This window comes from Varroa destructor, unplaced genomic scaffold (assembly GCF_002443255.2).
Source record: "Varroa destructor unplaced genomic scaffold, Vdes_3.0 BEIS01000004.1, whole genome shotgun sequence".
Taxonomy (NCBI): Eukaryota; Metazoa; Arthropoda; class Arachnida; order Mesostigmata; family Varroidae; genus Varroa; species Varroa destructor.
In genome coordinates, this window is record NW_019211457.1 from 3,760,785 (window position 1) to 3,786,336 (window position 25,552).

The 25,552-nt window shown below is 45.9% G+C and overlaps 1 protein-coding gene across 10 annotated transcripts in view; it reads right to left on the minus strand.

Moving 5' to 3' along the window:
* Positions 1–25,552, minus strand: part of LOC111250370 (ELAV-like protein 1) — a 333,939-nt gene that overhangs the window by 216,628 nt on the left and 91,759 nt on the right. For 4 of the 10 annotated variants that reach the window (XM_086988636.1, XM_086988632.1, XM_086988634.1 and 1 more), the window contains one exon: positions 18,682–18,732. The exons of 5 other annotated variants lie outside the window; for them this stretch is intronic. In XM_086988636.1, the coding sequence (XP_086844762.1) occupies positions 18,682–18,732 (51 nt within the window). Of the gene's footprint in view, positions 1–18,643; positions 18,733–25,552 lie in introns of all 10 variants that reach the window. One more of the 10 variants, XM_086988639.1, reaches the window with a different exon arrangement.

Here is a 25,552-nt window from a genome sequence, read left to right on the forward strand (position 1 = left end):
GGGGGACGTTCGATTATAGCATGATAAATTTGCTTATAAAAAAAATTATAGCAGCTTGACTGGGCTGAATAGTACAGAGCGAAAGGTTATTTAGGACACATTTTTCAAAGAAAAACACAATTACCACTCTATTAAGGCTACATCAGAAACATTTTATAGCCTTTGAGCACCTGCGAGCCTCGAATCGTCGTGATAATTTTAAATGCTGATGATCTTGATAACACTTGCAGTAGTAATGACTAGTGTAGTAGGTGTTAAATAGGTGTGTGGCTTGACAGCATAAAGATTTCCTCGGACAGAAAAAAAAATATTAATAATTCGATTGTTAATTATACTTTAATTACGCATTCATATTTATCGTCGTTGACGTCATCGACAACATCGTCATACCGTTCCTTAGTCGGCCTTATTTAGACCTATTTCAAGAACTTTCCGCCTTACCTTTACCAGCTTCGTGCGTTCTAGGGCCTATAGCGTGCCGCCTGCGTTCGGCTTTTTTAGACGCAAATAGCGTTTGTGTTAAGAAAGTGGTGCAAAAGGGCATGACCCGAAGCACTGAGTATGCTTCCCTAGCTGCTGATGCCTCTAGGGGAAACTTGAGCTCTCCATTCTAATAAACGGCGTTCAAGAAAATTGGCTTTACCTAATCTAGCTCCAGTCAGTCTGTGAGTTTTACCTTTCATTTCTAGGTACTTGCAAAGTGGTGAGTGGCAAATTGCCCATATGTATGCTGCACTACCAACTGATATTAAACATATCTCATACCCTTATGCCCGTCATACTATCTGTGTCCACTGACGCACCAGCCTACAGATCTCGGGGGCACACCCCGCTTCCGTGACGGTTTGTAATGCCTGCCGCTTCCCACGCTTTCGCTTGCCCCCTTCCGATCTCAATGCGGTACGGTTATCAGTAGCGTACCGAGCAGCCAACGTGACGCTGGTTCACTCCTGTATAGCTAAGCACTACGTATAACCCCTCTAGCATAGGGTTCCGTTGGGGTTCGCTGACGTCAGCTGAAACAAGAGCTAGCCAATGACACCCAATCAATTTCTACTTCATGAAACGACTTTTTCGTTCGGCTATTACTACTACGGCCGTACGTACAAGGGGCCTACGTAGGGAGAGCGACCCCGTCGGCGATATTGGCGGCGCTGCTTTTCGCGATGCCACCTACACAACGACGGCAATGCCACCGACCCTATCGTTTTAGGGTCGCAACCCTAATCCCTTGAGGTGCATACGGTCCCATCTCAGGGTCTCATTCCCCATTAGCACCAGCAAGCTGTATCGTGGAAGCTAGCGTATCTGGATACAGTGAGCTAGAAGGCGACGAAACGAGGCCGCTTGCAAGCTTAGTTGCGAAATGTTTACGGCTGATTAAAATTCCTTATTCGATCGAGCAGCTGAAAGTAATCGGATCGGGTAGGGCGGGCGGTCGGACGTTCGCTACCGAAGGAAACTCGTGGGAGAACCATAAGGGCCCGTTTTCAAGCTCGTAAATCGAGTAACTCTAGCGACAGCGGTAGTACGCAGTGACGGGGTAAGCGCAAATTTGCTGTAAAATTGTCGAAAGAAAAGAAAGCTGAGCTGGGAGCGAAAAGGCCACGTTCACTTAGGAAATATAGCTTTTCCTCTCTTCTCCGATAGGGTAACATAACCAGGAAATTACCCTCTCATTTAAGGCCTGTCGAGATTTCATGCTATTTCTGTGGTACAGAAGTAGCAGTGATGGTGTCGGGGATCAACTGGCTTGATTACTTTAAATTACGATGTAAAAGCAGCAAATTTCATCTAAAATAAATATTTATTTTCCGTTTCTTTAAGACATATTTCGATGTTGAATTTTACTTTTGTAAGGCAGAACAGGTGCATATTAACCAGCAAAGATGTTGAAAATATCCTTACGTATAGGGACTGTTCCGCTGCGTGTATTTTTTTCGTGTAAGAGACATTATCACGAGCTAGCTACCGATTTAACTCAATTCACAGTCCTGTTATATATATGTACATATACATATAAACTTCAGGTAGAACTAAAAGCTCCATCAAACGCTATTGCCTTTGTTAGACATTGCTGCAAACGGCGAGGCCGCAGGTATGGCGTCTCTCTTTGCGGTTCCATGGATATGCTTAATATATTACCCGTTTACTCGATCCAGATCGGAACGGTCCGTACACATGCATCTACCTAGCAACTACTAGTCGCAACAACCTGTCACTGAAGCAGATCACGCGAATCAGTTCAGATAATCCCCATAGGCGAGAAGACAATTCCGGACTTTCCACACAGGCAGGTAGCAGGTTCGCATAGCTAGAATGAAAACGGCAAATCAAGTGTCACCTACCAGCTTTGCGTCGTATCCCACGGGGCGGGAGAGGGCGGGGGGGGGATATGTGCCAGCAACGACCCCAGCGATACCAGTAGAAGCAACGCCTTGACCACATTATCCTATGCACTCTTCTATACGTCCCTTGGGTCGAACCACACTGGATGCTTTTGGACTGTCTAGCCTGTTCCTGCATTGCTCCTTCTCTCCGCAACCCTCTTGCCTATCGGATCAAGGCCTTCTCGTATAGGACGCTTTTGCACTGGTAGGTTCCTCGCTTCCTCCTCTATTTTGGCGCGACCATTGTCCTCTTGCGTTTCTCCTACTGAATAAATCCTGCCACCTGCTGCCGTTGGTCCCGAATGAAACGGTGTCAGCGTTATTTTCGAGAGTGACGCTTCATTTGAGGCCGCATTATCCTTGGAATAGTTGTTGCTATCGTTGGTGTTACCGAGATGTCATTCGCTACTTCTGTTATCTGTTAACGAGAAGCTAAATTGCTAGAGATCTTCTTCGATCGCTACGGTGCTTTACCCGTAGAATGCAAGCAATATGAGCCTGACCGATGTGAAGGTCGCAATTCGTGTTACCCGAGCGTAAACAAGATAGCTCGTTAGAGCGTTTAAACAGGTATAGGGTTGGCGTTCTTTCACTCGAACAGCACACGGATGGAGGCAACTTAGTTACTCTGCTACAAAAGTAAAGCTAGTTTCTACCGCTCTCTGTATCTAGGCGCTATTTGTCAAACGTCCGCTAGCAGGCCAGCGGGCCTGCTACTGTTTAGACAATACTATGTGCTCAGAACAGCATGGGACTGCGCGAGTGGGCTTGGGTTCTCAATTTCGGAGCAGCTCGAAGTACTGCTAAGTCGGTAAGGATGACAATTGCGCAAAGGTGAGAAATATCCTCCTGTCCTCAAAATATCAACAATAATTAAACTGTAGTCTCTGTGAGAATAAACGGCGACAGCACATTCTAAAAGATAGGTAATTGGATTTGCTTCCCAAGTGAAAGTAACAGAGTGGTTTTCCTCAGCTAAAACAAACTAGATTTTCAGAAAAATTTTAAAAAGCTCAACAAAATTCGGAGTAATTTGATCAATGAAAAAAGTCATGTCTCCTCGTAATAAACAAAGTCAATAACACTATAAATCCCATTATTATTATTGCTGACAAACAATTTTGCTATACAAAATATTCCTTCATCGCATACGATCTATTTTCTGATGAGAAATTTCAGCCCAGTTTTATAGGCCCGGAAAAGTAGAATTCTCTTGATGTCAGGCAGAAAAATCATACCGAAATGTCTCTGACACAGTTTTAAATCTATCATTTTATTTCCTGATTTTTTACGGGACCTATTCTTTTATATATGGTTTGTCAGGCTGCCAAAAATAACAGTACCTAATCTGCCATAGGTCAAAATATATGCATATATTTATAGTTTTTTTTCTAAAATACCAGATTTTAGTGTCAACAAAATCAAGTATATAAAACCTGAATTTAACTACGTGTTATCCCTATAGGGTAACGTACATAATGTCCACGTATGTATCTATAGCGATGTAATATTTGTACACACAACGATGTACTAACGACGATGTAATATTTGTTAGAGAGGTAGTCTTCAATGTATTTTTCTTTTGTTATGGCATACACCTGTTTTATCTTCTGTATCTATGAACATTGCATACACGATTAGCTACATAATACAGGATTTATTATAAACAACTACGAACCCAACGGGTCTAGCAACGTCTAGTCTGGCGACTAGACGTTGCTAGACCCGATACAGAAGTGCCCTCTTTCCACAATTTGACGCTGCTGACCGCCCACCTATAGGTTCTTGGTTGTGAGCAGAGGCTCGCAAAACAGCGTTATTTGCTAAGTCGATGTGTAACGTCCTATCAGGCAATATAAGGCTTATTCGCGAGACTAAGCGAGCGGGAAACCCTGAAAACGGATTGGCTAACCGACATTCCTACGTTCGACATAAAATGCAAATCTGCTGGTCTAGCTTGGCCAGAGACATAGAACGAAGTTCGGCCTAATGGCCGCGGCGCCTTTGTTGTAGACTGTGCGTATGGCTTTCCCGGTAGGGCTATCCCAAGTAATATTATGTTTCGCTACTCATGGACCAACGGCAGCAGGGCTTGTATCATGGTGGTCAGGCGTCCACTCGGCGGCCGCCGTTGCCGTCTTGGCCCGGTAGACTCGCGGTATTTTCTGTCTTGCACGCCAGATACTGCATCGCTATCAGAGGCGCACCCGCTGCTTCTCCAACATTGCCTACTAGCTAATGGTCGGGGGTGGCACTGTACCTCTACGTCGACCTCATGTGTTCAGGAAAACGTTAAAGATAGTGAGCAGCAGCGGCAGCGCAACGGAACAACAACACGCGATGGTTCGAAATGACACACAGGCATATGTTATCTCTTTCTCCCATCCGCGGATCCCTGACACCATCGTCGCAACCACTGCGGGCGATGCCTTTGCCCTCGCCTCTACGACGGGGACAACTTGGCAGTGCCGCTATTCCGTATCGAACAACTCTTAAGCAACGTAGGACGTGGGCCTTGGCATGTCAGAAACGTGCGGACAGAACGCTGAGCAAGAGCCCCACCAAACCAGTGAGCAGCGTTCCTCTCTGCTGTTCGTTGCCCTATGCGACACAACATGAGGCAACGAAAACAGCACCAACGCACGACGATGGAGCGTAATATGCGAAACGACGTAGCAAAACAAACGAGAGAAAAACTGCAGTTTCTTGAATTTTTCTAGGAGCCCAGAGAAGCTGTAGCAGGACCGATGTCAACAGCTGCCACGACAGCAGTAGTCGAACATAAGCTCCGCAATGGCTTTATTCAAATAAGACGCGAACTGGTAAGTAGGACAAGTTCTGGAAGACGACAATAGAGCAAACCAAGTAGAAAATTTGGATGGAGGAAGGTAGGGAGTGGGCTTTGAGAAATAGAAAAAGAGAAGGGGAAACGGAACGGTGGAAATGAGAAAGGGAAACGCGACTGGGTGTGGGTGAAAAGCAAGTCAGTCCAATGGCACTAGCGGCAAATATACTTACAAAACTGCATTAGAGTGAAAAACAAAGAAAAGAAAAAACAGTTTTCAACTGCTGTAATGCATTCGACGCATATACATACCGAACTACCGCAGACTGTATCGGTAAATCTGTCTTCATTTCCTACACGTATTATGCATTAGTTCTGCGCGTATTTTCAGCCATATAGACAGCTATTTATGTAAAAAGCAATTACGAAGTCGATGCATATCCACAACAGTAACTACTTAGTAATAATAGTTGTAGTGCTTCATTAAGCTAACTATTATGCCATATAGGTAATTTAAGCCACATAAAGGATGTTAGGCTCGGCATTTTCTGGGCTCTTTTTGGAGTCGTTTAGTAAATCTATGAGCGCCTTTATTTTACTATCAGCGCCCTTTTAAAGGCCTTTGGTGATGTGAGGCTTTGAACTCGAGTACTAAGCGCTAGTGCTATGCCATCTGTTTTACAAAACATTACCTGCCATATTCTGTTTGAGAGAAACACCGCATTAACGGTAACCGAAGTAATCAAATAACGTCTTTTCCCATTAGACTGGCCTTCTGCTCTTCCTAAAATGTATAACCTGGAGCCGTTTGTTCGCAGATAGTCGCTGCAGACCGATATCTTTTAGTTCGTCGGTTCGAGTGACCGACATACGATGTACTCTTAGTGGCTTGTTACTCACCGCACTTTGTTTCTTTTCGTTGTCGTTTAGCATACACTAATCATTAGCTAGACAATAGGTTCCTGCGGTCGATTTGGCTTGACCACAGAATCAGATTTTTCCAGAGTTTCCTTTCTATGAATGCTCCACCCGCGTGTCTAGTTTCCCCTGGAAACTTATCCACGTTGCGCTTTGGCCACGGTCTCGGATAAACGGGAAAGTAGAATGCCAATTACTCTGTTGCGCGATGCGGATGCAATAGACGAGGAAAAAACAGTGGCCAAAAAGAAGGAAGAAGAAACTTGCTAAGTCTTTTTTGACGAGCCTGTTCTCGAGGTCAGAAGTATAAGACTTCATTTTTCTTCGTCGCAACACCACCGGCAGCGTGTTAGTCGCAGAACCTATCGTTTGCCACGGACGGGGACGAAGGTATACTATATCATGCGCTGTTCTCGTTCTGTTTTGCTGACAGAGATTTTTCAACTAACTGATTAACGTAATTTCGCCTTGTTTCAGGAGAAAAATCCGTGAATGCGCTGTAGTACCTAATGCTAAGGATACATTTGTTCATATCTATGCACAATGACCAAATCTGGGTCGTTCGAACGTTCGGAAACCAATCAACGGACAAGACGGTGATTCAGAATATCCTTTTAAAAACTATTTAGTCGTCAAGATAATGCTAAAATTCTACTCGATAGATACTTCTGTTCCGGTTTCGGCGACGACCTCAAAAATAAAATTATAGGCATAGCTTTTAGCAAAGGTAACATTGATGTAAAACGATTAGAAGGGATCTCGAATAATGCTGCTGTTTTCTGCTTCCTGTTGTCCTCCATGAGATAACTGCAACGCAAGTCTTAGTTGAAACTGCTGCTGGTGCAAAATTAAGTAGACGTGGTAGTTGCAAGTTCACATTTATTAGGGATATACTGAGATTTTCCTTAACTCTTTTTTGCGCGCGCTCTTCACGTTTTTTTAGCCAAGGATTAACTTCAAGGTATAAGCGCCAAGGACAGCTATCCCTGTCTGTTATCTACCTATCTATCTATGCCAAGTTACGGTCTCTAGGGAGCCTTTACGGAAATCGAAAACGTCGACTGGCGGCGTCTAACTGACGCTAACCATCTGACATTGCTGAATGGTTGCATTAATGCCGTTCGAGCTAAACAGACAGTACAACGATTGGATAGACCTCAGCAAAGCTTTACGATAGGAGCGACCGAGAAGGGAGCCTGGTTCAAGCACAGATCCCAGTCACTGCAGGGTATGATTCACCGTAATCGACCTATAGCTGGTTAAGGCTTTGGCGTCAAACATTACAAGGCACGCATGTATACATAGGACTTGAAGGTGCTCCGCGAATATCCGCGGGTGGTTGGCACTTCAGACCATAGACCATTCTTAAAACATAGAATACGTCCTTATAACGGATTAAAAAAATCTTTCGTAGAGGTCTCAGGCCCACGAGTTCTCTGTCTTCGTGCATGTAGGGTAGACTGGCTTTGAGACGTGCTAAGGTAAACGCAACCAAGATTACTGGTCAGCTTAGATAAGACAGAAGGATACAGGAAGTGACGGATCTACTGTTCTATCTTGATTGGATAACACTTATGTTTCCAGTCACTTCTCACCTTGCGCTTCTTTCCGTAAAAATAATTTTGCTATCATCTTCTGTTAGTTTGAGCGTTACGTCGGCGCTGACGTTGCGCAGGCAGAATCGTCGAACGAAAAACGGAATCACAAAAACTGCCAAAGAAGAGACAGCAAGCTTCCTGCGCGCGGCATTAGCAGCACCCCGGTTCATCGACGAAGACTAACTTCAGAGCTCTGACGCAATTAGTAAACTGCATACGGTATGAGTGGCGACGATGGCCCTAAGCTATAGGCCAACAGGCAACGCAACAAGAGATAGACGAAGCGAGGTCTTCCACAATTCCTAAAGCGAGAACGAGTGTACCACTAAGGAATCACTTGCAAGCTTGCTCAAACTTCGGTCAATGCTACAGCTGACTAGCAACGAGCGGTACGGGTGCTTCCGCTGCTGACATTAATATGTCACCAAAACCAAAACGAAGGAGGTAGAAAAAATGTAAGGTAACAAAGAGTGAGCTGCATCGCTCGACAAAATGCATCCTGTCAGTGTGGCGCCTGCATAGTCTGCTTTTGCTGTTACAACTGTCGCTATAACTGCTAAGGTTCGACCTGTGTCTAATCCTCATTTTAAGTGGAAACCTCCTGGAGCCAAGAGGCCTGTCAGCAGTCAGCGGCCAACATTTTTTACCGTCCCATGTGACCTGCGTGTGGTACTTCATGGGACTTTGGCCTGTCGGGGCGGTCCGCTCTCGTATCACCGCACGGGCCACTCTCGATGTACTAATGCGTCCGTCTCCACGGAAGGCCGTCACTTTGAAGCTACAAAAGACAAGCAAAAGACGTAACCAATGGCAACACCAGCTGTATAGGCTGAGACAGCACTGGTGCCATGGATCTTGCTACTACTGCTGCTGCTACTGATTTTGACACCCCGAGCAGCAGCCCTTACCGCTCCCACTCACTGACCATAGGCCTAATGGAGACGAAACGACTGGTTGGCAGTCAGTTACTGACAGAGCCTGATTCGATTCTTCTTTCGACTTTTCACTAACTCCCTCTTTTGACGCTCGTTCTTGCTCAACTTGTCATTGTACAAGAAAACAAGTCTCGGTTACTTAAGTATTGATAAAAAAAAACCCTGCGAGGTACTCTGCCCAACTACCTGGGCCCAGCTGGACTTCATTGCAGGCTCGAGCACAGATTTTTGCATCACACAGTCTGTACCATGTGTGCACTGTGGTTCCCTACTCAGGCTTAGCTGTGCTTGGATCTGGGCAGATACTGGCCGGAAATCAGCAGATCCTAGCGGCAACAGCGACAGCAGAAGCAAAGCTGGTACCCATCTATAGTAGTGTCGGAAGCCAAACACACCGTAGCGGGGGTTGACGTCTTCCTGCGTGAATTATTTAGTATCTAAGATAGTCTCGCAAACCTTAAGTAAGCATTGCCGAAATTCGGATCGTGCCGAGGGAAGCAGTAGACTTCTGTTGCTAATACCTTATGAAAGCACGCAATCGTAATAAAATGCATACAGAAAAAGCGGGAAATGATCGAAAAGGTTTTTATCAGCTCTACACACACACACACACATGCAGACGCTCTTCATATTTGAGCACATCAATAATAGCGATGACTACATGCGATGCTAAATGATGTCATTTATCCAAGTAATTGAAGTTTTCGAGCGTTATCTCATCGAAACTACCACTATTCTGAATTACTATCTCTGCCGGGTCGCTATCGATTCTCATTATCAGCGCAATCTATATTAGCTATCTGAGCTGTAATAGGTTTTTGGATTGCTTCTAATGAACTAAAACTCGACGGTAGCTCCATAAAATTGACGATCCTTCTGTCAAATCGTTGACTCAATCCTTTTTCCAACAAGCAAACCGAATTTTGTTGTTCTATCTGTTCGATATTAGCAAGCTTCTCACTCACATAGCCTTTGTTAACGCCTTCGGGACCAAGCCAAACCTCATTAAGGATTGGCCTTACAAGCGCGTCACTTTCTAGGATACAACACTTGAATAAAATACACAGTGGGGTTGCTTATACAGAATAACACTGGGATATTGTTTCGTTCCCTACCAACTAATAAACGAACGAAATTTCTTTGAGCGTTTACCTTTTTGTCGATTCGAGCCGGCACATGTTTTCTTCAAGTAGACATACGTGCTAGGCTCCCAGCGCTAGAGTATTTCGCGACGACTGCTCCGAAGTGCCATCCCGTTAAGGCTTTGTAGAACATCCTACAAACCCTTTTTAGACTGTAGTGTCCTGTGACTGTCTTATTGCTCTCAACAGCAAAAGCAATTGCCGTACTGAGTTAGGTTTTCGACCGTGCGGAGTTCAGTGCTCTTACGCTCCCTCGCTTGATCTGTAGTTTGGAACTCGTGAGGCGGAACATCTGCAGGCAACGGCGACCGACGGAGCCAACCCAGGCTGGTCTTAGTGCCATTTGGCTAGAATGCACTAATCTGCGAGCATGCACGTTCCTTCCTGTTTCTATTGCATTCGGAAACAGCTGGGTCTGCAGCAAGACCGGTAGCAGACAACCAGAGTGGCTTTCCTTGTAAATGATTCTATTATTGTCAAAAGCCATGCTGGTATCATCATATGAAACGTAGATAGGTATGTACTTGCTGTATGTCCATACACGACCTATTAGACGTAAGGCATTGAAGTTGCATTGTGCAATGAGGACGTACAATATCAATACGGCTATACCCTGTACTACAGATGAATATACGTGTAACCAGTTACTGATAAAAATTACTGGTAACGAACGATCGGCCCTGATAGCTTTATGCGCGGTACAGTATGTAGTTATGAAGTGGTTCTTGTGATTCTTCGGCAAGGACAAATAGGACCTTTTTGCGAGGCTGGAATAAACTGATATTGTATCAATATGCTCTGGGGTTTTTGTGCCAATAGTGCGATCTGGTGGTCGTACTATATCCTATATATAACACGTAACTCTTTTTACGACTTCGGGGCTAATTATTGGCAAGGTCTATATGGCGGTTAAACTAAGCGAACTTCGAACATAGAGAAATTGGGCTCACATCCCACGATTGCGTGTTATCTGTGGTCTCGGAGGGATCGATATTTGGCAAATCCCGAGCAATTGCTGTACAAGTTAGACGAGTAAGTCTTACCAGCAGAGATGGCTTCCTGCTTTATGGCCTTCTATGTGCAGACGTAAATACAGTCAACATATACAGACTTATAAATTCAATTTGAAATTCGAATCAGCAGAGCAAATTATCGCCCGCAAGCTCAACACGTTTCAAGTTGGACTTAGCTAAAAGAAAAAAAACTATAGCTAGATTCTTTTTTTTTTTGAAAGACAACAGCTGTTTAAGCGCGAGCGAACAGCGAACAAAGTTTTCAGTTCTCCTCTAAATCTTTTTCTTGTTCCATTCTTCTAATTTCATCGACGTTCACTCGGCTGGGAAGCAGAAGCCGACTTGCCCCAAGTATCTCAAGGGAGACAGACGAACCAAAAAGAATGAGCCAAGACCGAATTGGGTGAAAAGGCGTCCGACCCAGTCCATCGTCGACGAGTGTTTCGAGTACTCGACGTTTGAAACGAAAAAACCCAAAGAAAGATCTTCACTTCTTTGTCTGCCTGTTTGTAACGTGCCGCTTAGCGTTTCTTTTGCGCAACTAAATGGTACGAAACACAGAACGAACGAAGAAGAATAAGACTGAGAAAGAGATCCAAATCCTACGACAATCTGCACAAAGCTAGAAGCTCCGGAGGCTGAGAATGGCCAGCCAGGGCAAATGATACACAAACAGCCAAGCTGACAGCCGATGTAAAAGTCTAGTAACAGGAGACGCAGCAAAGTGAAGTGTCGCCGGAGGAGTAACGCTAAGAAAAAGAACCCTGATATGAATCTAGAGGAAAGATAACAGAGCCTTTAGTACATTTCTTATCCTTTTGTGTGACCTCTTGTCTTCTGTCTTCCGTGTTTTCCCTTTCACTAGGGCTCACTGCAGGGGGCGTATGGCCCTGCGGAGAACAGCTGAGTTGTGGTGCTACTGTTGGTAGTAGTATACCAGAAGGAGCAGGAACGAACGAACACGAAGTACCCTTTTCGTAAAACGGCGAATGTTGGAGGAGAAAAGTTTTATCTCTACTCCCTTGGGAGTAAGAACATCTGAGGCATAGAAAAGGACAACAACGAGCAAAGTACAGGGTAGCGAAAGGCAGCAGTAAGCTAGCGACCTAGCTTGGCGACTGACTAACCCCATGGAGACGTCGACCCCATAGAGCATGAAGAGCCTGCTTGCCAACCAAGTGTACAAGCACCAGCAACTTCAGCAAAGCGATTGAAGCGGCTTGCTGTAAGAGAAGACCAGCGGAGACCTGCATCCTTTCCAGAGTTCAGTTTTGCCCTCTTTCATGGTTGCGCTCGCTTGTCCGCTTTTTTCCGTTTCTATGTGCCTATTTCAGGGTCTATATAGCGAATATATAGTGCAAAGTAGATGATAACAAGGGCGCGGGTTTAGTCAAATCGGTTCTGCGGTCGCTGCTTGCAGTGACGGCAACGCACTCGTCCGACTGCCACGCCTCTTTGCTTCCTTAGCACTTTTGCCGTTTTGCTTATCATATTAGATATCTATGATAAACTTCGCTCAACTCTTGAGCTTTTCGAAAAAGTGCAGGGTTTCTCTGGTGAGAGCCCATCTTATGGCTCTGTATGGTCTGCCGACTCCATGTGTAGCGGTGATCGAGACGCTAGGTCTGGAGTCCGGCCAGACTCTGAGTGTCGCATCGTCCGATCTTCCTTCTCTCTAATTCCGTTACTTTCATCGCTAGGCTTGTTAGTATACGAATTATTGCAATATTGCTACATGAGCAAACTCTGGACGAAGTTGTTTAGGCTGCATTTTATGCTATTTTATCCTGACTAACAGCACTGCAAGAGCACAGGTGACAAACGTACCCACGAAATTACGAACTTCCATACGAGAGGCCGAAAGAAGAATACTGCAACTTGTTGTTAAGATATCGTACTATTAGAAGAGGACTGCTACAGGAAGATAGAGAAAACCTGGCCATGTTAGCCACCATAGCGTAATTAACGAAAACGCTGTCTCAAATCCCCAACCACCCATACTCTTATTTCTACTCCCACAACGTCCAGCGCTCTCCCATCTAGCCAACTGTCTCTAGCCAGTATCTCTGGAACTCTCGACTCTGGCGCCTTGCTAGCACTGGACGTTGGTGAAATAACTGTGGACAAGTGAGGCCTTCCTCAGGTAAAAATACAGGCCAGTTGCTTCGTCTCCAAAACTCTCTGGACGCAGTACAGCCTTGGCAATACCGTGCGGCGACCTAATAACGAAATCGGAGTATAGTAGCCTGAGTCGCTCGAACTCGTTCTCCATCGTCGCTGGAACGACCGAGTACCGGTGTTTATCGTGGCGAAGGTAGCGGATTCGACATGACTCCGAGTTATGCCAATGCTGTGCTTTAGCAAATATGGTGAGGCCTGCAAAGTCTATATGTGATACTGTGGTCGTAGGCCACAATCGAGCCAAAGCCAGATACGAGTGTCTACGCAGGCTCTAATGTCATTGGCTTGTATTGGTGTTCTTGACTAACTGACTACGACCCGCCATTCGCTAGGCGTAGAGCAATGCAACAGTTGACGATGAAAGCTTGCACTCCATCGTTTTAATAATCAACACGACAGCGGTAGAGGGCAAAAGGAAACATGTCGGCAAGCGTTCATTTTCCGTTTGCTGGCAGCAGTGAGCATTTGATGACAGCAGTGAGCTGAACTATTCTCTGCCGCAAAGCTTGCAGAAGCTTGTCAGTGTAGTATGGCGAATATAAGATGAACAAGTATGCACGGCGGACGGGCAAGCCAGCTAGCACAGTAAGCTAGCAACCACCAGAAACCATTTTCTACATATTTCCATTAGAGTTTCCTGCCTGCCGAGGCTGGGAGTCTGCCCTCGGTATTTGAAAGGGACAAAAAGGCATGGAGAGAAAAGCAAAGGGTCACTATTTATTGGGGAAGTGGACCTGCACTAGCGAGAACACGCCAAAGCCCTGGACCGCCTTGCGCTAGCGTACAACTGCTATTCGAATTGTAAAACGAGATCCATTGTGCTTCCCTCTTCATTTGCCGTCCATCGCCAGGTCTCGGGGCGGCAGCCAGCCCCCAGAGGCTTTCCTCTTGAAACTTCCACAGTTCCTTGTCTGCCTGCCCGCGAACCCGCGACTCGAGGCCTCAGCAAACTTCTCCACGATAGACACCTTAGCAGGACTGCGAAAGAATTGGGTTACAGTCTGTTGACCGACGTTCGGCTGTTCGGTTGCTACAGTGGCCTAGTGCTGATACTGTTAGGGCCATAGGCGAAAAAACGAAAAGAAGTCATCGTTCTCAATCTAGGAAAAACGAGGAACACTAGAATCCATGGTATTACAGCGGCAGAGATAATCATCTCGTAAGCTATATAGATAAAGATCTTGCTCTATTTTTATGTATCTAGAAACCATAATGGTATTTATGAAAGTAATTTTCTTGTTCTCGTTAATCAACAGGGTCAGCGGCTCCGTTAGATTATCCCTCTCCCTCCCGGTAGGTCAGTCGACAACCACCTCTCCCATTCTTTTGTCATTTGAAATAAATAAAATTCGGAAATAATAGCTGGTACCCGTGTTTCATTCCGCTCTCTCCCTGCAAGCCGAGATACCCCAGTAAACTGGGAAAGGGGTACCCCCTTATTTCTTCGCTGTCTATCCAGCGAGCCTAACCCAGCCGCAATATCCATTCAGTAAAGACAGAGAACGAGTGGTAGTAACGAAAAACAGAAGAATAGCCCTAAAAACGTGAGGGGCTATAACAGAACAAGGCCTTTCTCGAATCATATTTTAAATAGGAGATAACCGGCCCTCCAGCCCTGCAGTCGCCTTCCTTTCGTTATCTCCTATCACCGACTCCGGGGAGCGATTACCGACCGATACTCTATCTCCCTTGAGTGTGCTCGCCGCTGACAATACGGGGAATACGATAGAGGTGGAATAAGACGATAGATAAGAAGGGAACACGATGGGGGGCAAGGTGGGCAAAGAGGGACGGGGAAAGGCATTTGCGGGTAGTACCGATGGCTCTCGCGGCAAAGCTGACGACGGTGCGGACAGAGCGGAGCGGACGACAAGAAGATCAGCAGCTCGGAAGAACAATGGCGAACAGGGATCGCTAGCCCGTTGGTAGCGAGCCGGAATATTATCAAATCATTGGTTTTCTTTTGTCTGCCGCTTGTCGACTTTGCTCGAATCGCCATTGTAGCTTTCTGTCGAACGCAACTACGTCTGAGCGTACAGGCTATTGTAGACTGACATTCTAAGTGGCTGTGACGTTTATTATTGCTATTATTTCTTGAAGTATTTGTGGAGCTGACATTTCCCGCTAACTTGCATGTGTCTCTCATATGACGAAACTAACTTAGCATGTTGCCTGACTGCGGTTGATTCAATTTACGTATAGAAGTTATTAAGCAAGCCTGCTCGGAAAACGCTAAAAGACAAAGAAGGATTTGTTTTGTATATTTTACGCTTTCGACAAGCTTCCAACACATAGCTAGCAAATAACAAAGCATATTGGGCCAAAGTATTTACCATTGAAGGATCTTCGTGTCGCCATTCGCATCAATAATATGTCTTTAATTATTTACGACCCAACTTCAAAAGCTGTACATATGACTTAATAACCTATCTGGCTTCATATAGTATTAAAAACAATATCGGACTCAACAACTGACTCCATGCCAGCAGCGGAGAACAAGTAAGCAGGAAGCAATTACGTAATTAATGAGTTTAAACTTAGGTTAAGCAATAGCTGCTCCTTCCTGTCGAAAAGGAACAGCGTCGTTTTTCACCGCTTTTACAATAAATAAATTGGCTTTAGCCCCAAACTGAAGTTCGTAAGAGCCCGTCAAGTCAGTCCTTACCGCTGGCCATTGGTGAGTGTGTTTGTGCGTAGCGTTCTTTTAATGAGTGTTGAGGAGATCCGAACAGACTCGACTCAGTCGTTCAGCTCGAGCAAGTCTTTTTCGAGAGAATCAAGTTGACAATGACTGGGTAGCTTGCGCTTTTCTTCGATGTTTCTTGGGTTAATCTAGAGTCATTCAACCTTCTCAATGCGTACCTCAGAACCCAAAGTAGGGATCGACGACGGGACGGAACCGGCGACGCCGCCCGCTTCGGTGGCTCCAGACCGGTCGACCGACAAATGTTCCAAAGGAAACGGGCTTGACTTCCTTGCACGAAGAAACTTCGGTTGTTTTCTGCGACCCAAAGGAAATAAAATTTCCTATCAGACTGAAACTGAACAGGCAAACGGAGTACTCATCTAACTGGTAGAGACGTCCAGCGACACGGTCCTAGCAGCGCCCGAATTCTGCTTACACAGAAGTTACACATTTTTTGATCTATCTACCCGACGCTAAATCTGCCGACTCTTCCTAGGCAATAAGCGGTCAGAAAGAAATTAATCCACTTGTGGATTGCTCATTTCCTTCTGATTCAGCTGTGTAAGCTATTCTCGAGCGTCCGTTTGTTCATTTCTTCTTTCCGAGGGTTGCCCCGCCGGGTGGCACAACGAACAAACTACCTAGCTTACAATTCTAACAGTTTATCTGAAGTAAACGACCCTTACAAGCAAAACGCTTACTATAAAGAAATAAATGTTTTATATATATTTTTATGTACACAATATTATATACATGGTATTGACAGGTGGACGCTATTACCTACACCTGGTAGACTGTGGTTTGTTCAAAACCTGTCTCATTCCGTTCATGCAACTTATCCTTGTTTCACTCCCTTGCGTTGTTTACGGAACCGCCGCCAGCCGATAGCAGCAGAAAAAGAACCAGAAATACTAGCAATGTCCAGTAGGTGCAGTACCCGAGGCAGCTTCGGTAGGCCGCAGTCTCGTTTTCTGAACTACTTCAGACCAAGTTAAACTCCTAAATCTATTGCTGTCTAAGCCTATTCGAGGTACGGCCGCCCCCTGTTTCGTGTACTCCCGTGCAACGTTCAGAGCCTGTTGGCCATGTGAACTGCGGCGAATTACTCCTGCACTGCAATGCTCTCCTTTACTGACTGGTGCCAAGTTTGCAAAGCACGAAGGAGGGAGAAAAAGAAGTCCTTCCCATCGTCTCATTGCTGCTGCGCTATTAGATAGGTTCTGTTTTGGTTTTGCTGCTCGCTACTGTAAGTAGGTACTCCTCGAAGTTTCCCCTGAGCCGTTCGCACGCGTTGTCTCTCGTTTGGTTTGCAGCAGTACAGCGGCGAACTAAGTAAGGTATTGGTACTTTGTGTTCCACAGTCGATTCACCTTAGGAAGTAGGCTTAGTCGGCCACAGGGATAATCAGGAAAAGCCGACATTAGTGCTAGAATTTCCACGAGCAGCTTTGCAATAGGCTTGCAAAGGCAAGCTAAGGCCGCACCACTTTACAGTTCTCAAGTCAGTCTGACAAGCCCTGCCTGGGAAACTGTGAAATAGGCCAAGCGGCCAGCAGTATCTGCACCAACAACAGCAGCATGGAATAGGTGTGAAGTGCAAGAGTGAAACTTTGTTTCATCCTTTTCAAGCTGCTTGCTTAGTCGAAAGGGTATCAAAAGGGGGTGAAGGGCAAAAAGGGGTAGAAGTCTGCCTTATGCTTAGGAAGACTCATGCCTTCAACATTCTCTAAACTAAACGAACCTATCGCGGCTTCCTGTATGTCCGGTACCGCTGATCTCGCCGCTCCTCCCCTTACTTTTCAAGAACCGACAAACCCAGAGGAAATTTGACCTAGCAGCTAAGACCAGTGCACGTACAGCAGAGTCCGGCAGGACGAGCGAGCTCCACACGCCAGACTGACCCCAGCCAAGCATGGAAAGACACAACCTAGCACCTAGGAAGGCGTCAAGAAATGTTAGTATATTCAGGCCTAAACTTAATGATTCCCTAATCCATCGGATCCGTTTCTGTTTTGACTTTCTAGTGGGCACAGCGAGTCTATAGTAAGCAAGCAAAGACAGCGAGGTGGCTTAATAACTGAGCTTACTTCGACATGCAAAGGCGGTAGCAATGTCTCATTTAGGCTAACGTGAAACACTTGAAGCGAAAGAGAATCAATGAACCATTCCTTGATTTCCGTTAGACCCATTGGCAACAAGAAGTACGTAAAATGTATATGCTCGTTTAGCAGTTATAGCTGTAGCTATACATAGAAAAAGTAAGTGTAAATTGTTCAAAACAATAAATTAAGCGAGGTGAGTGAGGCTTTACCTTGGATTGTGAAGAAGAAAGTATAGCGAGTATAGCTAAAGCCTGAAAGCTCGTACCTTGTCTGTCTCAAAATCTCCAATAGTCAGGAGCTTGACAGGGACCGTCCGGTTGAAGCAGCTATTAGATAATGTTCTCAAATCAGTAGCGCGAACGATCCCTGTCGACTTATTTATATGTATGTAATTCTAAGAATTACGTTAAATCGCAGAGCTAATGATAAGTAGTTCACTATCTACGTTGGGTCTTGTCTGGTGGACGTATAAAAATCTACATAGATTAGCTGTTCCCGGTCGCAAAAATCGTTTCTTATACAAAGTGAAGGCTAACACAAGTTAATTACTAGGAACGGAGTCTTTTGAGCTTTCTAGTCACGGGTCCATTGGCTTTGATTCCCTCACTGCTAATATTATTTCCAAGGTCCAGACAGGCGGCTTCACATGACCGCAGCGTAACATATACGAATCCTACATAATTATTTCTTGTCTCCTTTTAAGCCTTTTTCGTGTCCGAAAAACAACGTTTCACAAGCAAAACACCTGCTGATTTCAATTTTCAGTTATCCGTAATCCAATAGACCCACTTATGGAAGTAAACAAATAACAAATAAACCCTTAATATTCGACTGCACCTAGGGACCAACAAGCACTTACGAATAAAAGGTATTTTTATACTAATTTATACACACGTGATTTTCCTTCGGAGTACACGGATCATCACACATACCGAATTTATACGAGGACCAGAAGAGTTTTCTCTCTTCGATTCCGTCCCTACCTGCAATAGCAACCAAAAAAGACAGTATAAATAAATTATATCGAATTAGTGTTTTCAAACAGTGGAAATCGAATCCAAAGAGTAACACAAAATAGCAGTACTAATAGCAGTACATCTAGCTATAGTCATATATTGTGGCCAATCATGAACTCGTTTCGCGGGCCTGCATCACGCCGGATCGAGTCATCTCGACTGGTTCTATCTAGCTACCTAAGAGTAGTCTACATTACCACACAGACGAGATATAACCCTGTCTGTTCCGTCTAACACACAGAATCCTCTCAGCTCCACACAAGTAAGGCGGCGAAAACAATCGCCTTCGTTCAACGGCAGCACCGTTCCCGATCTCCAAATATGCTGCCGTCGTTTTTAGGCTGCTAGGCCTCAACACGCGTCGTCTACCATCTTGCTCATCCAAGAGAAAATGCGACAGTAGTAACCATGGACGTCAACACGCTATAGCTACTACTACTACTACTACTACCAGACACTCTAGTTAGTCTTTTTTCGGAGATAATGCCCAAAGTAATTACAATCCTCCTACTGCTGAGCTATCCGGCTCTCGTCCTTTTTTTTTTCGGTCATTCTCGCCTCGTTCTTTCTTCCCAGCCTTGGCAGGGAAAATACTCACTTTTCCTAGCCAAGGATAACGGTGAAATGGAAGATGATAGAAGGACATGGTAGCCAGGCCTTGGTGATTTTTTCGTTAGCCTTAGCTTCGTCGACTCCTCTGTTAATTCTATAGATGCCAGCTGCTCGATGGAAAAGCCAGTTGTTCGGACTTGTTAGTTCTCATGAGGCTAAGTCACAAGACTGGCAAAATTTTGCATCGATGTGGTTGCAATTCGTTGTTCAGAGACCCTAGCTGGGCAGTCGAAGGTGGATGTGGCAGCAGCTACGAGTTTTCTGAGATAACTATGACAGCCGTTGCGCTGTTAGCAAACTATGCACTAGGATGAATTATATCTTCCTTTGGCTTACCCCTTTGCTCACTCTTTCGAAGCAGCCGTTGCATGCAATGCGGCGGTGCGTGATTCTAGTAACCGGGATCCTCAGCAGGAAGTAGCCATACTAGCACCAGCAGAAGCAGCAGCAATCCAACACCTCAATGGTGCCTACGGAGAAAACCCTTTTTCAGTGTTGCTCGATCCTTATTTCTTTTTCTACTCGAACCCCCCTTTGGTAGACTCTTCTAGAAAACTCCTGACCACCCCAGCGGCGGCCCTTTTCAATCTTTGGGATCTGAGCCTTGCCTGGCACTTCTGTTTCGGCCTGCATAATACGGTTCACGGGCCTCAAAAGCCCTTACGATGCCTGCCGTTCGTTTTACGAGCTGCGAAGCTTGACATCAGCTAAGTAAAAGGTTTCGACTGCGGGAAACTAGAGCGCTAGAGAGCTAGAACTTGGAAAAGCAGTAAGAACCAGAAGGGAAAGCGACGACAACGCCGCCTATGAACATAAAAAAGGAGAGCCACAGACGGCGAAACCAGGAAGGGGATCAGAACGATAGCGAAAAAGAGAAAAGGAGACCTTTGAGATTAAAATGCTACAATTTCCGGATATAATTGGCCGCCCCTACTTCCTTTCAGGAGTCCCCAAGACCCCTCACACCGCCGATTCCCCCTAATGGGCCACCCCACTCGCTGCAATTATGTCATCGCCCTCTGTGCATCCCGAGGCTGGCGGCGATGGTGGTCGTGGGCTTTTTTGACAATGCGCCTTCACCAAAGAGTAAGGAGCTTCCTGCGATAGCTTCCAAACTGCCAATGAACCACGTTCACGATAGACCCTCGTCAACACACCCAGTGGGCCAGATACCGACGACGTCTCATGGCGTGCTCGTCTGGACATCCGGGGAATTCAACTGGGACCAGAAACACCCGTTCTTTCGTTGGACGCTGCTGCCAGTTGTGACCCAGGTCCTGTTTTTAGTGCCGATATCGTTTTAGCAATTCAATTCAATTCCTACAAGAACCTGTGAACCATCGTGGCCACCATAGTCGGCCACGTTATAGCAACCTTAGCCACCACCTTCGCTGTGGCTACCAGCGGACTGATTTCCCCTCTTGACTGCAGTAGTTGGAGTCAACTATGGGATCGACGGAGAGATCCATCGAGACTCTTCGTCTGCAATCGGCCTGGTTAAACCAGCCAGAATTCGCTGGATGAAGTGATAGTGGCAATGATGTCCGCACGAACGTTTACGAAGTACGATTCTAAAATGAGCGTAGCTCTAGGCGTCGGAGAACTAAGGCCTTATACGTTAGATATATAACTCTAGCGTGTACCGACCGAAAGGCGCATTTTATTTAGACATTAACAATAAAATATATGTTTAAAATTGATACAGTGTAATGCTACTTCGCAGATATCGTTTGTTTTGAAAATAAACAGCAAATCCGGTGTAATATCAGATACATATAGCGGGACTGCCCGTCAAAGTGTTACGTATATCTTATTTCATTCGGAGTTAACGGGCTCTTATAGCGGCATTAAAGTGGGCGATACAAAAACGCGTCGCCTGTTAGTTCTCTCTACAAGGCGGCAATGCGCGAGCCTTGCTGGTGGTGCTCAAAGCTGCATAAAAGCAACCCTAGCGCTATTTCGCCGTCGACGAAATAGCAGCAGAAGCAGCACTAGCAGCAAGTGGCGAACATTATCCTGACATCATCGGGCAGGGGCTCAAGGCGAGAACGCAAAGGGTCCTAGTGGGATTCGGGATTCTGTGCAGTACGTTGTGTTAGTTGCTGTTACAAGCGTTACCTTTTCGGCAACGCCGAGAGGCAAGAGAGAAACGCCTTGCTCTTTCAGGTTAAATTCCGCCGGCGGTCGCACTTCTGCTGCTCGTCTTCCGTTGCCCTTCGGCTGTCGAAGCGGCGCACAGGGCTTTTCCCAGCATTCAGTGCCCAGATCCTACGTTCCTTTGCCCCATCATTCTTCTTTTTTTATTTTTTATATCTCTCTGCGCCTATCGCCTTTGCTTCTCTGAGATCCGGCGAATTTATGACATTCCCTTGACAACTGTCGTACCCGTCCGGTTCCCTCTTTTACTTCGTCCACCTGTGCGCTCACTGCACAGCTGCGTGTTTTGATCTCGTTCTTTCCTCGCGGCATTATCCATCGTCACTTGTCCTTCGTCGTCGTTCTCCCGTATCTCCCCTTAGAAACCAGCTCGAGAGTCCGCCAGATTCTGAGACCCGCTCTCACCTCCGACGCTGCCGTGCTTTTTTCCGTTACTTCTCTCCTGTTATCGAGACTGTCGACATTGTCGTCATCATCCTAATACAGTCGGTCTCATCTTCTCCTTCTGTTCCTTAAACGTTCATGTTCGTCGTTTGTATATTTGTTAGTTAGTTGTTCTTTGTGCCTGCTTGTCTGTCTGTCTATTTGCCTGCCTCCATGCTGCTCTTGCTGCCGGCGGTTCCTGCCCGGAGCCGTTCTCCGTTTCATATACGGTTAGATTCTGACGGTCGTCTTTGTCTGTTCTCGTCACCTGACAGCATCGACTGTGACATCAGCAGACAGCGTCATGGCCCCTGTCGACACCGTAGTCGTTCATTGTGTCGAAGCATAGAGACTTCTATGCTACAAACGGGCTTCAGGATGCATCGGTATTGAGCGTAACGACAATCACCATAATGGCGACCACATATTGACGCCAGCAGACAGCCAGCCATCAAGCAACCATATGGTTCCGGTGTTCATCGGCAGCAGACGCCAAAGCGGAATAGCAGGGGCAAAAGGGATCCAACATGTAAAGAAAATCTAGATAGAGTACATCCGTTCTCTTGCTATATGGCGTCAAGTCGGCTAGTGGCAGGCAGAAATCGCACTTTATACCATCTATTTTATTCTGAGCCTGCTCTGTTGATGCCTGTGGTTACGCAGATTGGTCGTACTGATGTGCGAACTAAGCTAACATCGGACGTCTCAGAAAAGGAGCTGCGCATCAACTAGCTAGCCTTGTGATCTTTCCTTGTTAAAGCTCCTAAATTCTCTAACCGGCAAGCCCAGGGCGGCATTTATTATCAAGTAAGATGACAAGAATTGACGTGCTTCTTTTACCTTACCTCTTTTAACGCACTACTAAGAGAACTCGGTATAAAGCATAACAATATGCATAAAAATACTAAACGACGCCATTGGATGCACCTAGTACGGGACTGCAGAAAAGACTGCGCTTTTTCAGCCAGTCCAAGGCTTTCTCATTGGCCTGAATGAACTCAGGAACCCATCCAGTTCAACCGAGTTGCGGGTCGCTACTCATTCCGTCCAGCCTGTCGTATTTTCTTTTTCTCGTACTTATCCGCTATCATCATGTTATCTATTTTTCTCCCTGTCACGCTTTCGTCCGCAGTCTCACTCCAAGCTTTCTTACTCAGCCTTGCGAGAAGTGCCCGTCCCTCGTTGGAGCTACTCTTTGCTAGGGCCGACTCGAAAGGGGCAACGATCAGGCCACCTTTCAGCCTCGTTTTGGCCTTTCGTCTCACTTTGTATCAACCACCCGTCGCCGCCGGGGCCATAGACTGGTTTTACAAACCCCTACACCGACTCTTTCAGCTGCTGGACCTTTTCTCCTCCCTATACGCCGGGAAAGAGATCGTTGCTGTTTCTACGACTGCTACTGATGCTGCTGGTGTTGCTACACCCGCTGCTATATAACGCTCTCACTTTTCTACAAGTTTAGCTTTCACGCTTGACGAACTCTGTTTGGTGCACGAAGCAGAGGCATTGGGAATAATAAGGGGTGCTTGATAAGTAGTCAGTGGGATTTGTAGCGATACCCCATGCAGTTACACCCCCCCGTCCCTGTATATATATCTGTCTGAAGACTTTCGGCGACGTCGATTGTGCTGGTTGGGTCATCTTCAGCGGGATGTTTTGATCCCGGCTGGACCTCAGATTGTGGCCGCAGTAGCGGACCACATTTGCTTCCGTCGAGTCTTGAACATTTCTAGGGAACTGGGAAGCAGTGGCGAATAGATGGACAAAGACGAAGGTCCCCACCAATGCTTGAATCCGTTTGTCGCTCAGCTTATTCGTACTCTTTCGCTCTGCCAGTAGAACGGGGATCAGACGAGACACAGCAGAAAAGGGAATCAAAGATACGAAATCAAACCAGAAAGACTCAGATATTAGGGGATCTAGGACGACCTCAGTTGTGACGAGCAGAGGTAGACTAGGCAAAAAGAGAAAGAGGTTTGTGGTAGCAGAGGGTACGAAGAGTCAAATGGACTTGTTATTTGCGCGCTTCCTTTTCGTTCATTCTTTCGTTTAGTATGCCCTACGCTGCCGTGTCTTGCCCCTGCGTCTCGCTAGGCGGTCTATGAACTGCTCACGTAGTGAGCGTTCTTTCTCGCTGCGGGTTCATTGGACCATCGACCGTGCGGACATAACCGAACTACTGTGGAGCGACAAGCGCCAGCCAGTCCACTACCGAAAACGCGACGCTGAAGGAAGAAATAGAAGACATCTAAAGGGGTGCATAGGAACGACGCTGCCTTAACGTAGGAGACCTCTAGCACCGCCAGCAAGAACATCCACACAGAAAAGAAACAGAGGCTGCCATTGGGGTTAGCTCAACAGAATATACAGAGCATTGCACAAGCTATCAGGCAGATCTGAGACATTGTCGGAACGTCAGAGAAACGGACCAGCAACAGCGATTGAACTTATGAAAGAGGCAATACAGTATAAATACGAAATGCTGTGCATGGCACAAGCATTTTTTCATAACTGTCGCATTTTTCTTTATCCTAGCTCCAATTCAACTCGCTGCTTGAGTTCTGCTTTTTCTTTTCCTGTGTTTTCTTCCCTCGTAGCGCTGCCTCTGCGCTTTAACGGCACGAACAGCGATATGATATGTTATTGCTCGTTGTTGTGTAATTTTGCAGGCGGTACACCTTGTCAAAGTGACGCCAATGCAATACGACTCGGTGTAGTCTGACCATTTAATAGAGATAGTTTAAATGGTCCTTCATTAGAAACGGACTCCATTGTCTCTTGCCATTGGCCTCCATTTTTATGCAAGCTAGAAATCTGCTGAGATACATGACATCGTTGTACGCGGCGAACAATAGAAATATCATTTAAGCTTTGTATGATATTTAAATATAACTAACTTAGACTCACACACACACATAACCTAGAGAAAAAAAAAAAAGAAAAAAAACTGTGCCTGAAATATCAACAGCAGATTTGTAATTTTTATCCGTTTGTCCTTAATATTATTTACGTGTAATTCAACTTTGCGGGAAACATCAGCCACGGCATTATCCAAATCCACCGAGCCTACCAGATTTCCCCAGATAACGTAACAAGAAGCCCTCTTTAACATGTATTCTCAACCAAAAGCCCGTTGCGATCAGTCCAACCTGTCTTCTTCTGCGTATAGAGTAATGCTTAAGTAGACTAGAGTTGACTCAACACAGTAATAGCCAGAGCAAAAGTATAACGTACGAAAAGGTACATTTTGACAACGACAGCCCATCCCCTGCCCGTACCGCCAATATTATAAAGCGCTGTATAAGCGGGACTCCCTAGCTATAAGCCCCAACCTTAACGTTTCCACTAGCCATATCCGCGCGTTGGCACGACAACAGCCAGCTTACCGGTAAAGGAAATATGCGCCGTCTTACAAGGCGCTCGCCACCAATAGGGCCTATGTAAGCGCCGCCCTTTAACTTCCTTTCTCGGCGCCTGCACGAACTTTATAGAACACCCTAAGCTTCAAGGCGCGCACAGACAAGTTCGGGGAAAGACAACGGTAGTAGTCAGTGTGCTCTCCCTATGTGGGTTGGCGTGGACCGCCCAGTTCGCA